This window comes from Xyrauchen texanus, chromosome 6, assembly GCF_025860055.1.
Source record: "Xyrauchen texanus isolate HMW12.3.18 chromosome 6, RBS_HiC_50CHRs, whole genome shotgun sequence".
In the NCBI taxonomy this organism is placed as follows: Eukaryota; Metazoa; Chordata; class Actinopteri; order Cypriniformes; family Catostomidae; genus Xyrauchen; species Xyrauchen texanus.
The window spans coordinates 47,452,897-47,470,312 of NC_068281.1; the positions used below are offsets into that span (position 1 = coordinate 47,452,897).

General features: G+C 37.5%; 1 protein-coding gene across 1 annotated transcript; it reads left to right on the top strand.

Annotated features, from left to right (window-relative positions):
- Positions 1–2,988: 2,988 nt before the first annotated feature.
- On the top strand, positions 2,989–10,082 carry LOC127644577 (gastrula zinc finger protein XlCGF8.2DB-like). The gene is made up of 3 exons (XM_052127812.1): positions 2,989–3,078; positions 3,431–3,571; positions 8,174–10,082. The coding sequence occupies exons 2-3, from the start codon at positions 3,487–3,489 to the stop codon at positions 9,229–9,231; spliced, it is 1,143 nt and encodes a 380-aa protein (XP_051983772.1). The 5' UTR covers positions 2,989–3,078; positions 3,431–3,486; the 3' UTR covers positions 9,232–10,082.
- The last annotated feature ends 7,334 nt before the right edge of the window (positions 10,083–17,416 follow it).

Sequence of the window (17,416 nt, forward strand, 5' to 3'; positions counted from 1 at the left end):
TTTTACACTCGCTTGGATCTTTGTCCTTTTTAAGAATCAGACTGATCCGGGTTGTGTCATGGTAGGGGAAAGCTTTCCATTTTTAATGATTCCATATAAACCTCTAACAAAAGTGGAGCCAATTCTTTAGCATAACATCTAAAAACTTAAGCGGCAAAACCATTGGTTTTGATTAAGGCCGGGAGGTAAGGCCTTAATAACCTTGTCAAACTCCTCCAATGTTATCTCAGAATCAAGAGAATTTTTTTGCTCAGTAGTCAAGTTAGGGAGTTCTAATGGTTCCACAAATTTTCTAATATCTTCATCGGTAGACGAAGACTTGAAACTATAAAGATCAAGATTTTCACTGAGGGAATGGTAGAAAAAGATTCTCTCTGCTTTATATATCTAGTCAAAAGCTTCTTAGCTTTGGCAACCTACTCAAGTATGACTGTCTTGCCCTGAATAACCAAAACTCCACTTTCTGTGACAAAATAGTATTATATCTGTATTTCATTCGGGTTAAATCTCTGAGGCCATCAGATGACATTCGGTGCTTCAGCTCTGCCTTGGTACTTTTAATATTCCCTTCCAACTCTTTTCATGCTTTGGATTTTTTGGTAAATGAGGTATATTCTATGATCTGAACCCTAAGAACTGCCTTAAGTGCCACCCAAGCATGCCCATAGAAGATACTGAGGACCAGTTGGGCCCCATATAGACATTGTTTTCAGTCTTTAGCATTGGTTGGAAATCAGGATTTTGCAACAGGGATACATTAAAGCTCCAACTATATGCTTTCTTTTTTTCTCCATATGTGGCAACACGTCTAAACACACCAGGGTGTGTGACCTGAGAAAAAAAATGTCCAATTGAGCAATCAACAAGAGATGAAATGAGGGATTTACATGTAAAAAAAAAAACTATTCTAGACTAAATATTATGGATTGGTGAAAAAACTGTATAGTCCCTATACCAGATGGGTTCAAAAGTCTCCAACTATCTGTAAGACCAAGATTTTTACACATCCTGTCAATGTTGTTCTAGGGCACTTTTGCTTCACTATGATCAAGGACTGAGTCCATTAAAAGATTAAAGTCTCCTCCCAATATTATCAGGAGGGGTGCCGGCGGCTTGCAACATCCCTTCAAGATCTATAAAAAAAGCCCTGATCATCAACATAAGGTGCATAAATATTAGCCTGAATAAGACTTTGTCCCTGAATTTCAGCTAAAACAATTATGACTCTTTCTAATTTATCGTTACTCTGTTTGAGACATTTTAATTGTAGATGTTTACTTACTGCCTTGCTCTTACTCAAGCCAGAACTATAAAACAAAATGCCCTCCCCATGTCTTTCTAAAACGAGAGAATGTGTTATCTATAAGCCTATAGGCTTATTTTGTTACCATATCTAATCATGTTACTGTTTAGTTTGTAGTTGGATGTCAGAAGTTTATTGAATGCATTGTATTGATTATAAATTGATATTACTGCATCAGTAAACTTAGTTATACATTAAAGAGAAGTGTTTTGGTTTGTTTTGCATACATGTGTCAAGGGCAGGCAGGGGATGTTCAAGCCTTCATTTTTTACATTTTGAATGCTGATGTTTTCCGACTTTCCTAAGAGAACAATACTATATTGAGACTACTATTCTGTCTGGGTATTAGGACAATTTTAATAGGTTTGGTTTAATAAAACAAAGACTACTTAACCCTTAACCCTCAGGTCTTTAGTGAACCACAACCTCATTCCACCCCCTGTACCTCATCCATTTTTTGGATAGCACCCCCCTTAGTGAGCCGTTTTAAAAAAGAGTGATCAGAAGGTAAAACATTGCTATGACAAGTGTACAGTTACAACATGTACAATTTTCATGGTTTCACCCATGAAACGCTTTTGTGTGTAGAACAAATTTTTTTTACACCACTGTCAAGCATCCTTCATAGAAACAGCTCAAACATACGTAAGTCTGCTATAGGAGTAGAAACAAATATGTGTGTGACAGTGAGAGAACGATCTAGATTCTAGAGCAAACCCGTTTTCATGATCATAATGTGGATTCTTTTCAAACTCATCATAAAAAAATAATAATAGGGGTAACAGATGAATTTTATGGCCATGTTTAAGGGTCAATGATGTGACACAATTTTATTTAATTTTTTTCCAGATCTATTACATTTAAAATACATAGAAAATGCTATCCACACAAAACAGTTACTTTAATATATTTTCTGCTTGAATACACTTGAATATTTTCTGAATATATTCTGGGGCTTAAAGTAAAATATGCTATTTGGTGTACAGAGACAGTAAAAAAAAAAAAGAGAGAAAGAAATAAAGTAAAAATCTAATTAAAAGCTTTAATTCTTGAAAAAATTATTGTTGGCATGACTAGTGCAGAATACTCTTTTTTTTAAAAAAAAAATTTTATTTCTTAAAAAACAACAGTGAAACAATTGTATTTTAAAATAAGATTAATGTTTAAAAATGCTTTTGTCCACCAAATCAAAGTCATGTGGTGTAACCAACATGTAGGTAGCTATTTTTTGTTGATGCTGACAAAAAGCATAAAACTTTTAGACCCCCAAGACCGAGCGTGTTTTTTTTTTCATCTGATATTTATTTTGACATTTGAAAAGGAGAGAGAAAAATATGGCTTTTTTTTTTTTTTTTAACCTTGAAAAGTGTATATGAAATTTAAAACAAAAATTAAGTTGTTCATACTCTCATGTATTTAAGGAGCAAGGAAAGTTGTGTAATACGTTTTACTTGATGGTTACACCACATAAAAGTTTGTGCTATAAAGGCTTTGTTTTCAAATTAGACACAAAGATTATAGTTCTAAGAACTTGAAATATTTAAAATAGATTTTTAAATTTTTTATTTTTTTTTTATCATTTTTTGTCAATGACCCAAAAGTATTCTCACGTATTCGCTCTCTTGCAGACTCTTATTTTGAAATAATTTTATTGATCGGTTGTGCCGCCATTTTGTTTAATTCCAACAGGAAGCTGAAGTAGCGTGGAGATCACAAGGCTGCTGATTGTGCATCAAATATTTTCTTTCATGCATCTCCTGAGATGCCGTTTGTCTGTAAGTAATTACCATTAAGTACTGTAAAGGTACTCTATAAGTAATTACCAAAGCCATTCCAGGTATTCCTCAATTAAGATGTGTTCTATCATGTAAAGTGTTTGTTTTTTATTTATACATTTAGTTTAATATTTTTTAACTTATAAAATAATTTGCATCACTACCCCTGGAATGCATATGAGAGTCTTATTTAACCCCAACATTTTCTTATGGTATTCAGTGCATTTGGCACTGTAATTATTTGTGTAATGTATTGATTGATTTCAGTGTAAAAAAAACATTTTACAAAAGCAAATTAGAAGAACATTTATAAGAACTTATAAACACTGGAAATATTCCCATCATCCTACAGGTGAAGAAAGAGGAGTAAGGTGGCGGAATAACTCTTGACTGAAATACTAATACAAAATGAATTCTGTAAAAGAGGAGAGTGGTGACTTGAGTGATCCAGAGCATCAGCTTAATAAAAATGAAGATTCTGAGGACCAAAGAGGTTGGTGTCCATTCTTGATTCTTCAAAATCTATGTTGAGGTGCATTAAAAGGGTCATGACATGTGTATTGCGTATCGGGCATGCTTCCTTGTGATAAGGTATCATTTATCTTTACCAGATCAACTGTTATGTAGCCACCACTATCTTCAATAGAGTTTATTGTTCTTTCAGATTGTTATGTTTGTTTCTCAAAGCTAACAATTTTCCAGCTTTTTCACCTTGATCATAGTAATTCTGCTTTAACATCATTAGTCTAGCTGCTGCTTTGTTGGAAGACCTCTCGTTGTATTAAGCTCTGAGATTCAACCGTTCTTGATAAATGGCCAAGTCATTTTTTTGTGATAAATTCTTTTCAAAGAGTTTCGTTTTAGAAGTGTATTCATTTCTTTTTGCTTCTCATTGGATACTAGCTGAGGTTTGTGTTGTGTTAATATCAATATACATTTCTATCTGTTGTGTAAAGTATCACATTTTTCATTTAGGAGCTAATTTAAATGACATCTCCATTTTGGAGGGTTACCTAAAAATCTAGGGTCAGAGTAAGTGAATAATATGGGAGCATGATCTGACATAACTATAGCGTCATAAAAGCAGTCATCATTTGACATAAGGCTTGCTGAATCAAGGAAGTAGTCAATTCTTGAGTAAGATTAATGTGTTCTGCAGAAGCATACTTCTACAAGGTTGAAGTCATCTATAAAATAATTTTGGTTCCATCATTAAGGCTATATTGACAAGATTAAAATTTTTTGTTAATAAACTCCTTTAAACAAATAAATATCTAAATAGATGGTCTTTTATTATTTTAGCCATTTGAAATCATGGTAATAACCCCTCTTGCATGGGAACTAAATGATGCTGAAAATACCTGACAACGCCACCTTTTGTATATTTTACAGATGTCATTGGGCATTCAATTAGATTCTTGGAGGAATACTATTTTAGACTAAAGCTGTTTATGCCTAGTCATCAACTGTTTGATATGAGTAATACTATGCATTCCAGACAGTTCCAAGACATAAATTCCACTGCCCTATCTTTGTACTAACTGTTACATTTCAATAAACTCTATAATTTGAAACATAAAAACACCTGTACCTTTTGGAAAACAAATAACAGCCTAATTCTAGGCACCAATCAATTCAAACTTTAAAAAACACTCAAGCTCCACAACTGTGAATTGCGGAGAACTACCAGCAAAACTGATTCCTCCTCCTCCTAAAACAACTTCCACTGGCTTAAAGGGTCCATTTATATTAAACCAATAAAGGGAATAATTCAATGATTTCACTTCATACCAGAGCCCTGCTTAGTAATTTACCCCCCTTTATTTAGGATTTATTGATTAATCGTCTGTTATCAAAATAGTTTTAAGTTTGAACAAGAGACTAAAATCTCGTCACCCGCTTACATGTTAATTAGAATGTCGTCAGCTACCAATAGGCTTTGAAAGACGTGAGTTTGGCTGTTGACAGTCACCCGGAGAAGAGCTGGAAACATTTACGGTATTCATTTAGCTCGCAGCTTCCTCTTGATTTTGTCAAATTGTCTCCATTGTTTGTTAAACTCAGCAGAAAGTTCTGGAAAGTACATGATCTGGTGGTTTTGGAACTCCTCTTTTTTTCTTGGCTCTGGCTGCATTTATAATGCGCTCCTTATCTCTGAAGTTCAAAAACTTGATGATCATTACTATCAAGTTCATAATCTTGTCTGATTCCACCCTTCAGATCCTGTATGCCCTCTCTATGGCCAGCCGCTTACAAATGGCACGTTTCCACTGCAACTTATGATTCGACTCGCCTTAACTCTACTCGCTTTACGTTTCTGAGCTTGCGTTTCCATTACAGTTTAGTGCCTCATCAGCGTGGGTTGGATTATAAGCTGATCGTCATAGTTGCGCCACCTCTACTGCCGTGACATCATCTTAAACACAACACTAACTGACCAAATCAATAATACGACCGCTAGCTGTTTTTTTTACTTTTCCCTACACTGTTGGTAGGTCCGGTGGTAGCCGTGTGCGGCCAACAGCTGAGACACTTCCTGAGAGAATTTATCATTTCGCTCATCACTTGGTGCAACCAAAACAACCTAGAGCTCAACGCTCTAAAGACAGTGAAGATGGTTGTGGACTTCAGGAAGAACTCAGCCTCACTTGCACCTGCCACCATCACCCTCTGCGACTCCACAATTGACACTGTGGAGTCTTTCTGCTTCCTGGGAACTATCATCTCCCAGGACCTCAAGTGGGAGCTGAACATCAGCGCCCTCATCAAGAAAGCACAACAGAGGATGTACTTCCTGCGGCAGCTGAAGAAATTCAACCTGCAGGGAAGGTGATTGGCTGCAATCTGCCGCCGCTCCAGGACCTGTACGACTCCAGGACCCTGAAGCCTGCTGGAAAGATTGTGGCTGATCTATCCCACCCTGGCCACAATCTTTGAATCACTCCCCTCTGGCAGAAGGCTGAGGTCCATCAGGACAAAAACCTTACGCCACAGGAACAGTTTCTTCCCATCCGCCACTTGTCTTATCAACAATGCCCGGTACCCACCCTGACACTCTCCACACTCCACCTCTGGCTCTACATTTCACTGCACTACTCTACTCTCTTTTATTTTATACTTTTAATTGATACTGCGTGGACATATTTATATTTATATTGCTTTATTTTTATTCTTGTTCATATATTTAGAGACTGTGTGAATGCACCTATAACACCACAACAAATTCCTTGTATGCGTAAAAAACGTACTTGGCAATAAAGCTTTTTCTGATTCTGATCACTAACGAGTGGACCGTCTGCACCTCGTTTATTGACCGCAGCGTGGTTTTGCGCACAGCAAAACCACATTTCTTTTTTCACAATTCGAAAGTTGCATGAACAAATGATACTTTTATCGCTGTTGCTAACTTTAAACTAGCGGGTTGATGTCGCATGTCAGAAATCCAGTGACTCTGGTAGTGACGATTTTCCCTGACCAATCAGTGATCTGCAGGATTTTGACGTCACATTTAGTATCGGCTTGGCTCGCTTGGAACCTCGACCGAGGTGGTACTAAAAAAAGTATCAGGTACCTGGTACTATCCACAGTGGAAAACCCCAAAAAAGCGAGCAAAGTCGAGTTGTGGCTCCATATCCCCAGTGCCTCAGGTTTCCAAAATTTTAAGAATGCACATGTGTAACTGCCCTCTGATTTTTCTAGTAAATCTGTGAGTCTCAGGTTGGAATTGGCTAAGATTCACCAAGTCCTCGATTTTCCACGTGAGTACTGTTATTTTCAAGAGCGCTGGTTGTTTATTGTAGTGAGCTAGCAGCATCTTCGTTTGGGAAAAATGTTCCTCTGTCTGAGTCAATATTCCAAAGCATTCTGCAACATTTTTACATCTTGTACAGCTGAAAGGATGGTTTCAAACTGAGGCCGTGCCAATTTTCAGTAAGTTTATTGCTTAAGTGTCAGCGTGGAAACCACTAGTTTTTTCGGCGACAAGCTCTCTCCACCAAGAGCACCATTGACATGAGCGAGTGACATTTCCTCATGGCCTTCCGAGTCAGACGTAACTTCTGTAATTTTTTTTCCGGCTTGTTTTGCTGGCTTTGGTGACATCTTAAACGACACACTCTTATATACGAGCTATGGTAAAAATGTATATTGAAATGGGGAAAATTTAAAAGATGTATCCCTTTTAACAGGGCACCATAGTCCCGGATAATATTTTATAATAAAAACGAATTGCTAATTGCAAGGATTCATTCCTGTGAATGGAAACCACCTCAGCAGTATTTATAAAACTAACTGTGATTGGCACTTCCTGGCCAGCGCTGAGAAAAGTAACAGGTACCATGTTGTGAAGCCATCTACTCAAGAGTGGATTGCAGAAACGTTAGGTGACACCAACTCGTACGTAAAAAAAATGTAGGGGGGACTTTTTTTATCCCATAACTTATTTGAAATATGTTCTTTTATCATAATCTCAACCAACTGTTTTGTAGATTTTGGTCTTTCCCCATTCAAGTAGATAGGAGTTGCACTTTCATGATGCTTGTTTACATAGGGGAAAAAAGCAGCCAAAACTGCCCAAGAGCATTCCAAAGATGGCCGCCGTGTGGACTGACTTACCTTGAAAAAGAGACTTTATTGAAAGGATCTGGAAATATGTTTGGACTGTTCTAATTCCTTTGTTTTGGTTACATTCTTGATATAGTCTATACATCACCTTACAAATCAAACAAACACAGGCACAACATTAGAATAACACCATATATGTTAAAATATCTAGGAAAATTTGATTCCTCATGTCATGACCCTTTTAAGGTAACACAGTTTGAAACAGTGTTTAGATCTGGAAGCTTTAGTTAGATAATCACAGAAGCTGTAAAATGACAGTTTTCTAAAAAACATTATTCTAATTTTGACCAAACAAAATTGGAATCTACCACATTTTAATATATTTACAAGAGAATGGCAGAACAAATCTTCAGCATGTCAGATATAAAATACAAAATACCCTTTGCCTAATATTAAATTGATTAAATGAATTGCTTTGAGGTTCTGTTGTATTTCTTGTTTCACATTTGTCTCAATTTACTGTTCATTTTAGACTTGATCGAAGAGAAAGTGGAAAGTCAAGAACTGAATGACGAGGAGGAGAAACATCAGAATGATAAATCTGATCATTTAATAATTGGTGAAAAATCTTCAAGTTGCTCACCGAAAAGAAGAACTCGAAAAACAAGAGCCAGAAAAAACTTCACATGCCCTCAGTGTGGAAAGAGTTTCACACAACAAGGAAACCTTAAAACTCACTTGAAGCTTCACTCTGGAAAGAAGCCTTTCATATGCCAGTGTGGAAAGAGTTTCTCACTTAAAGGAAACCTGAAGAATCACATGAAACTTCACACTGGAGAGAAGCCTTTCACCTGCCCTGAATGTGGAAAGAGTTTTGCAATAAAACAAGATCTTGGGAAGCACCTGAGAACTCATACCGGAGAGAAACCTTTTACATGCCCCGAGTGTGGAAAGAGTTTCACACAAAAAGGAAACCTTAAGACTCACTTAAAACTTCATTTTGGACAGAAGTCTTTCACATGCCAATGTGGAAAGAGTTTCACACAAAAAGGAAACTTAAAGAGTCACATGACACTTCACACTGGAGAGAAGCCATTTACATGCTCTCAGTGTGAAAAGAGTTACACAGAGAGAAAACAGCTTGATGCTCACATGAGAATCCACACTGCAGAGAATCCTTTTACCTGTCGTCAATGTGAAAAGAGTTTCACACAAAAAGGAGATCTTGAGAGACACCTGAGAGTTCACACTGGAGAGAAGCCTTTCGTGTGCCCTCAGTGTGGAAAGAGTTTCACTCAAAAAACACACCTTAAGAGACATCTAAGTCTTCACTCTGGAGAGAAGCCTTTCATATGTGGTCAGTGTGGAAAGAATTACACTGAGAAAGGACAGCTTGAGGTTCACATGAGAATCCACACTGGAGAGAACCCTTTCCTCTGCCATGAGTGTGGAAAGTGTTTCACACAAAAGGGAGATCTTGAAAAGCACCTGAGAATTCATACTGGAGAGAAGCCTTTCACATGCACTCACTGTGGAAAGAGATTTTCACAAAAAATACACCTTCAGAGCCACTTAAGTCTTTACTCTTGAGAGAAACATTTTACATGCCCCGAGTGTGGAAAGAGTTTCACACAAAAAGGAAACCTTAAGACTCACTTAAAACTTCATTTTGGAGAGAATTCTTTCACATGCCAATGTGGAAAGAGTTTCTCACAAAAAATACACCTTCAGAGCCACTTAAGTCTTTACTCTTGAGAGAAGCCTTTTCATGCCATCAGTGTGGAAATAATTACAAGTAGAGAGAACAGCTTGAGTTTCACATGAGAATTCACACTGGAGAGTAGCCTTTTACATGTCTTAAGTAAAAATCAAATATATCACTCTGGATCAAGCCCCTGCCCCTTTTCTGAAGTGCACCTTAGCGGTGTCCCTCCAACAGAGATTGCTCTGCCCCTTTGCTGCGGCCATTCCAATGGAGAAGCACACACATCCAACCTCCAATTAACCTCTATCGATGCCAAACATAAAATATTCACCTTAAGCAATGATGTTTGAAATGTAAAGATGTGCAAATCATTGAAGTCAACAGAAATTGAAGTGTTGTTTCAAAAGTTAAAGAATGTGTGAGCAGATAGCATGAGTGATTTATTTTTAAGATGAACCTCAGGCTCTTTTTACGCACAGAAGCAAACATGTTAATTACACTATAAAGTTCAAGAGAGACAGATGTTCAGCAGAAAGACCATGCAAAGATGAGCAAGTTATTTTTGTTTTTATTGTTGTTTTTATTTATGATTTGTTGGTGTCAGATTGAGATAGTAGTCCACTTTGAATAGAGCTCTTTTAAAAGCTGTTATGTAGCTACTAATGTGATTTTCTTCTCTTGTGTTTCTAACTGCAAACACCTTTGTTCAATTAATTTATTCATAATAAAGTCAAATCTCTGCTCATTATTCTTTAGGGGTTGTTTCATTAATATCAGTAGCCTGACAGCTATAACAGGACCATCACTCTTAATAGAGCTGTAGAGATTTTACCAGATATGAGTGGGTTACACATGATAGAAGACAATGTAAGCAGCCATTCATTTTAATTATAAGAGGAAAGTGTTTAAATTAGTGATTTTTTTGCACCATTTTTGGCTTCAGGAATTAAAATCGACATAGTTACTGACACAATGTGACATTGCGTTGTACTACAGTGCATCGTTGCAGCATCAGTGTCCTAGAATTATTCATGAGACTGTGTGGCCTTATCCTATGAAAACACGTTGTCTAATTATTATTCATTAAACCAAGTGACAAGCGCTTCCGTCCGATTAATTCATTTCATAACTAATTTTTGTGACTTTTCGCTCCACTCGCTGTCCAAGACAAACTCTTCTTTTTGTAAGCCATAAGTTGTTGGTAATTTTAAAAGCAATATTTTGAACCAGTGGAGTAGAGATCACCATTAAAATTAATTGTATTATCAATTAAAAGAGAATGATCAATCAAGCTATCAATATAATGAAGCTGTATTTATTACAGCATTATTGCACAAATAGTTTCCACGTTTTCTTTTTGTGATTAACACTTTTTATTGATTGTTATACCTCCATCCATCCATCTTCAACCGCTTATCTGAAGTCGGGTCGCGGGGGCAGCAGCTCCAGCAGGGGGCCCCAAACTTTCCTATCCCGAGCCACATTAACCAACTCTGACTGGGGGACCCCGAGGCGTTCCCAGGCCAGTGTGGAGATGTAATCTCTCCACCTAGTCCTGGGTCTTCCCCGAGGCCTCCTCCCAGCTGGACGTGCCTGAAACACCTCCCTAGGGATTGTTATACCTATACATGAAAAACAATAAAGCATAAACTATATGTACAGAATCAACTATTATCCCCTTTTAACCCCTATTATTTCCCTTTCCCCCTCCTAATCCCCAACCCCACTTTGACTCCCAATAGATATACCTGTGGTCAAAGCCTGAGTTAGACTCATATGAACAAACAAACAAAAAAACAATTAAAGAGAGAAAAGTTTAAATGAAAAAATTCCACAAAGGGTACAATTTCGACCATAATAATCACTGTGAGCCTCCCAGAAATGTCGAGTATTTGTCCAATTTCTTACAATACACATCTAATCTGCCAAGCTATTTAAATGACATCTTTTCAAATGCCAGTGAACAAATGTTGGTGAACCATTCTTGAATTGAGGGAGCACCTTTTGGCTTCCATCTAAGAATTATCTGTTTCCCAATCATTACACCAGAACCACAGAGCATGGACTATGTCTCCATGTGTCTTTTAAATCAAGCCTAAACAATCTATAGGGAGTCAAGTAGAAATTATGCAAAATCTTAAACAGAATAAAGTGTACCCTTTCATCCCTAGACAATTAAAAAAATATATTATTCTTTCCCACTCCCCATCCTCCAATACCAAGTTCAAATCTCTTTCCCATAAACTCTTAAGAGCTGTTAAGGCCCCGTCACATAGACTCTGAATCAACGAGGAATGATGACGCTTTCCAAAATCTGTGAGCACCATACAAAGAGTGTCTGCAGCCTTAGGGGGTATTGTACTACCTCCAACAGTAATACAAAGTAAATGGTGCAATTGTAAATACCAGGAAAATTGAGAATTAGAAACCCCAAATAGCTATTATATTTTAAAATGATCTCAAAGCTCCATTTTCAAAAATGTCACCAAATTTTTTGGGAGGCCTAAACCTCCTTTGTCAATTGGCCTATGTAATTAATGCAACCGATATTCCATCAAATTTTTTTAAATAAGAAAGAGGACTGCTTATCAACATCACACGAGTACCTTTTCATTAATGGGTCAAAATTAACTAAGTCTCTCAAATGTGCTGGAAACACAATGCCTAAATACCTAATGCCTTACTTGGGCCATTGAAAGGCGCCAGGTTGGAAAGCTGTGGTAGGGCAATATGCTGTCAGAGCAAGAGCTTCCGGTTTAGACCAATTCACCCTGTATCCTGAAAAGTTAAAGGGGTGTAACTTAACATCTCCGATTAGTTTGATAGAAAAGCTTTGCATTGGCGAAAAAGGGGTGAGAACTTCCTGTTCGATACAAAACCAGGGAGGGTTTTTCTCAGGTAGAAGTGACCAATGAGGCAAATGTCTGAGACCAAATGCATAATAATAAAACAAAATCTTGGGTAGGCCTAGCCAATCTGTGTCATTCAGCCTATGCATCTTACTGAAATGAAATCTGTGACGTTGACCATTCCAAATGAAGGACTTCGCGATGCTATCAAATTGCTTGAAATAATAGCATAGGGAGAGACTGTAGCCGATAGTTAAATTTTGGAATACAATTCATTTTAATAACATTAACCTTCTCAATCATAGATACATGTAATGAAGCCCAGCTGCCCAAATCGCTTGGAAATCTTTTTATTAAAGTGTCAAAATTAACTCACTTTGTGCCACTGAAAGGCACCTGGCTGAAAAGTCATTACAGGGCAGTATGCTGTCAAAGCCAAAGCTTCAGATTTAGACCAATTAACACTGCATCCTGGAACTTTTTAGAATTAATAATTCTGTGGACACAAGGCATAGATCTAGTAGGGTCGGAGACGAATAATAAAAAAAAAAAATTGCATAAAGAAAAGCTTGTGCGCCATCACCCCGCCATCCTCCTTACGTATCACAGCCACTAATGGTTCCAGGGTAAGACAGAACAATAATGGGGAAAGAGGGCAACCCTGCCAGGTGCCCCTATCCAGAGTAAAAATATTCTGAAATTAATCAATTTGTTTGTTCCACCGCTACCAGGTGTCTATAAATTAACTTAATCCATTCAATAAACATATTCCCAAACCCAGACACTTCCAAAATCTATATAAATAAATTCTAGAGTAAATCTTATGAACGTGTAAGGCGGGTGCCAGTGAGTCTGGGCTACTCCTCGAGAAAACAAAAGGCTCTCATGAGAATTAACATCTGAACTCTCTCTCTCGCAGATGTAACAGCAACATCCGAGATGCAACATACTGTGCAGCTAACACCTCCCTTCTAAAGTATCTTCATCTTACTCCTCCTCCTCACTTAAAGCTCACTAAAAACCTATGCAATGTGAAGTGTGTACAAAAAGTAACTATAACATGTTTGGTATCATTTAAAGTCTCTCAGTGCGCCTGGTAAACTGGTCTCATCCTCCCAGCCATAATGAAAAGCTAAAAGAAGTTATAAAATATGTGAAATGTGGTGTGCCCCTTAAAGGTGTGCCCTCCCCAGATCCTCCATACCTCCTGTATGTTAATCTACAGGAACCCCTCAACAGGGGACCAAAATCTAATTATAATGACAGACACCACCATTTGGTAAGCATGTTGAATTATCTGGGTATTTAAGGAGAGGCCACACATTGCTCAGGGCTCTCTGTAATCAGGACGATCCCAAACAGTTTACTGTTTGTAGTTTATTTCAGGTGATTGCAATTCGTATTTCTTATGTTTTGATAAAATGTCTAACTTTGACTTATCAATGTCTAATTGGAATTGATGAATTGATTATGTTACCTGGTCAATAAATTGTCAACATTTGATTTTATTCTGACTGACTCTGACATTGTGTTTCCCAAACAGATTAAACGATTCAGTATGTTACCGCAAGTCTGCGTCAGATTAGTGACGACTAATATTTGGCATCGATTCAAGTGTACTTGGTTTGCAAAGACAAAAAGGGAATTTCCGTTTAGAACAGCAAACGCTGCTTGACCAATCTAAATCTGGGTGTCTTACCTCTGTTTTAATTTGATGTTTCTCCAGATAAGTGTACGTGGGAAACCACGCATGGCCAATCCAAAGCTATTATAAGAGAAGTTATGTTGGTCAACTTACATCTGTAATAGTGGCCGTGACCTCTACTGAAGAAAACGTTAAGTTACATTCAAGTGTATGCAATTCCATGGGGCTATACTGAAGTATCTTTGATTGTGTATACGTGAACGTGACTGATCTCAGGTATATAGCAATTACCTCTGTTTGATGATCCAATACTGGCCGCTTGTGATCGTGAGACCCGCGGTGTAGAGAAAACACGCGAGGACCTCAAAGCGACATAGTTTCTTAATCGAAACGGGTAAAGTACAATTAAAGAGTTAAAGGAATAATCAAACATTCGCTCACTTTTAATGATACTCAGATATCATTAAAAACCTTTTTCATTTATGGAGTCAGATGAAATAACGAGATAATACATAAGAGAAAATGTATTTCATTTAATATTGTTGTGTTGCGTACAAGAAAGACTGTAACGCGCAGAGACCTTCACCCGTATTATTGGAGACCGTCATTGGACCGATAAACGGGCTTACAAACGGATAAAAAAAGGTATAATCCCTCCAATATGGATTCAGACGTCTCAAGTTTTGGCTTCTTAATAAGCGGTTTGATAACTGCCATTTGAAAGTTTCTTGGGACATGTCCTAAGCATAGCGAGGAATTAATAATATTAAGAAGAGGTTCTGAAATTACAGGAGATACCTCTTTTAAGAGCTTAGTTGGTATAGGATCTATCAAATATGTTGTGGCTTTTGATGTTTCGATAAGTTTTGTTAGCTCTTAATGACATATGACAGAGAAGGCTTGAAGTTGCACGTGAGTTTTTCTGAGGTGCTATGACAGATGATTGCATAATTCCAATTTTATTTCTGATTATTTCAATTTTATCTGTAAAGAAATTCATGAAGTCATTACTCTTGTGCTGCGACGTAATATCTGGTTCTGTTGAGGCTTTATTCCTAACCAATTCCAGCCACAGTACTGAATAAACGCCTAGGATTGTTGTGGTTATTTTCTAAGAGTTTACTAAAATATGCTGACCTGGCAGCTTTTAGTGCCTGTCTGTAGCTACAGACACTATCCTTCCATGCACCACGAAATACTTCTAATTTTGTATTTTTCCACATGCGCTCCATTTTCCGAACTGCTCTCTTGAGAGCATGAGTGTGATCATTGTACCATGGTACAGGGCTTATTTCTTTAATTTTCTTTAATCGAAGTGGGGCGACAATATCAAGAGTGCTAGAGAAGACAGTATTTATATTTTTTATTTCATCAAGTTCTTCTGGGCTTTGGGTTTTTTTGAGTGTATGAGATAGATCTGGAAGATTATTAGTGAAGCTATCTTTAGTGGTCGAAAAAATAGTTCTACCTGAACGATAGCGTGGTGTAGATTGAGTAACATTAGCTGATTGCAGCATAAAAGAGACGAGGTAATGATCTGAGATGTCATCGCTCTGCTGCAGAATTTCTATATTATCAACATCAGCTTCATATGACAGAATTAAATCTAGCATATGATTATGGCAATGAGTTGGTCCTGTTATATTTTGTCTGACTCCAAGAGAGTTGAGAATATCGATAAATGCTAATCCCAATGTATCATTTTCATTATCTATGTGAATGTTGAAGTCACCAACAATTAAAGCTCTATCTACAGTAAATACAAGATCTGATAAAAAATTTGCAAATCAGAATAAGGCCCGGGTGATCTATACATTGTAGCAAGGACAAAAGACGACAGATATTTTTTATTTATATCTAACGGTGTCACATTAAGCATTATTAGTTCAAAAGACATTTATATCCTGTCCTCTGAGTAACACCAAAAACTTCACTGTAAATTGTAGCAACAGCTCCTCCTCGACTCTTCAGACGAGGCTCATGTTTATAACAATAACCTGCGGCAGTAGATTAATTTAAACTAATATATTCATCCAGTTTAAACCAGGTTATATATACCAATATAGAATGCCCAATTCCCACTACTCGTGGTGGTGTGGTTACTCACATCAATCCGGGTGGCAGAGGACAAGTCTCAAATGCCTCCACTTCTGAGACATTCAATCAGTACATTTGATCACATGGCAGGACACCACGGAGACTCACAGCATGTGGAGGCTCACGCTATTCTCCGTGATCCACGCACAACTTAGCACGCACCCCATTGAGGGCAAGAACTGCTAAAGAGGAGGTTATCTCATGTGACTCTACCCTCTCTAGCAACCGGGTCAATTTGGTTTCTTTGGAGACCTGACTGGAGTCACTTAGCACACCCTGGACTCGAACTCGCGACTCCATGCGTGGTAGTCAGCATCAATACTCGCTTAGCTACCCAGGCCCCCCACTTTAAGTATGTGTTTAATTTTGATCACATGTCATTTAAGGTGTGGATATGAATTTCAGATGGCCTCTCCCTCTATCCTTCAGGTACCAGCTAAAGAATTTCATTTTGACAGTATGAGAATAATCCAAATGGACCATTCAATACATTAGAAATATGCTAATTGGAGGAAGTAGGTCATCTGGATAATCTGAGGGATTTGTGCGATTCAGCCAAACCCTTTAGAGTGCTTCTGTATGATTAACACAAGGAAGACCGTTTAAATAATTTTAAAAGATACACACACACACACACACACAAATGAATAATTACTGTCTGGTACTACTAGGCTAAAAGATAAACAAATGAATAAGTTCAATCGATAGGTACAATTACGTGCCTAAAATGGAAATATGCAAGTGGCTGAACTGGATGTAGCAATGGCAAAGTATGACTGTTATTATCTTATGAAAAGAGAATATGGTGAAATTAATATGGTGAAAACCTTATTTCTAATTAAACATCTAATTCAAAGGTTATTTGCTAGACATTTGATACAAAGGTTATGCAACCTAAAAATAAAATAATAAACTTATTGTTTACACTAATGCCAAGGTCTCTGGAGAGAATCTGATCTCCTGGAAGCACAGAGAGGGTTCTTGCTATCTGGAACACGCAGATGCACTAACCTTGAGAAGGTTTGCTCACCAGGTATGATGTATGATGATTCCAAATTTGGTGAGACATGGTACTTCGTACCCCTAGTAGCCCTACTTTCATATGATGTGTATTTTTAATTTGTTTGTTTTGTTCAAGTTTGACCTTAATAAAAACAATTCTAAATTATTTAGTGAGGGTATTGTGTTTGGTAGTTGAGGGAACAGACACAGTCTCTATGAGATATCTAGGTGATACAGTCTCTATGTGTTGTAGTTTATGTGACCTGTGTGACGTCTCAAGGCAGCTAGCAGACGTTCGGATTAACCAGTTTGTCTGCTTCCTGACCTCTTCTACTGTCTCTCTTGAATGGAGACTAAGGATGTTGCATGATCTGTCATTCTCTCTCTCGCTGTGAAGCGGAGACTCAGAATGTTGGATATTCTGTTATTGCCACCTGACTCACTGGCCGAAAACCCAGAATAAAGGTGTGGCTGAAA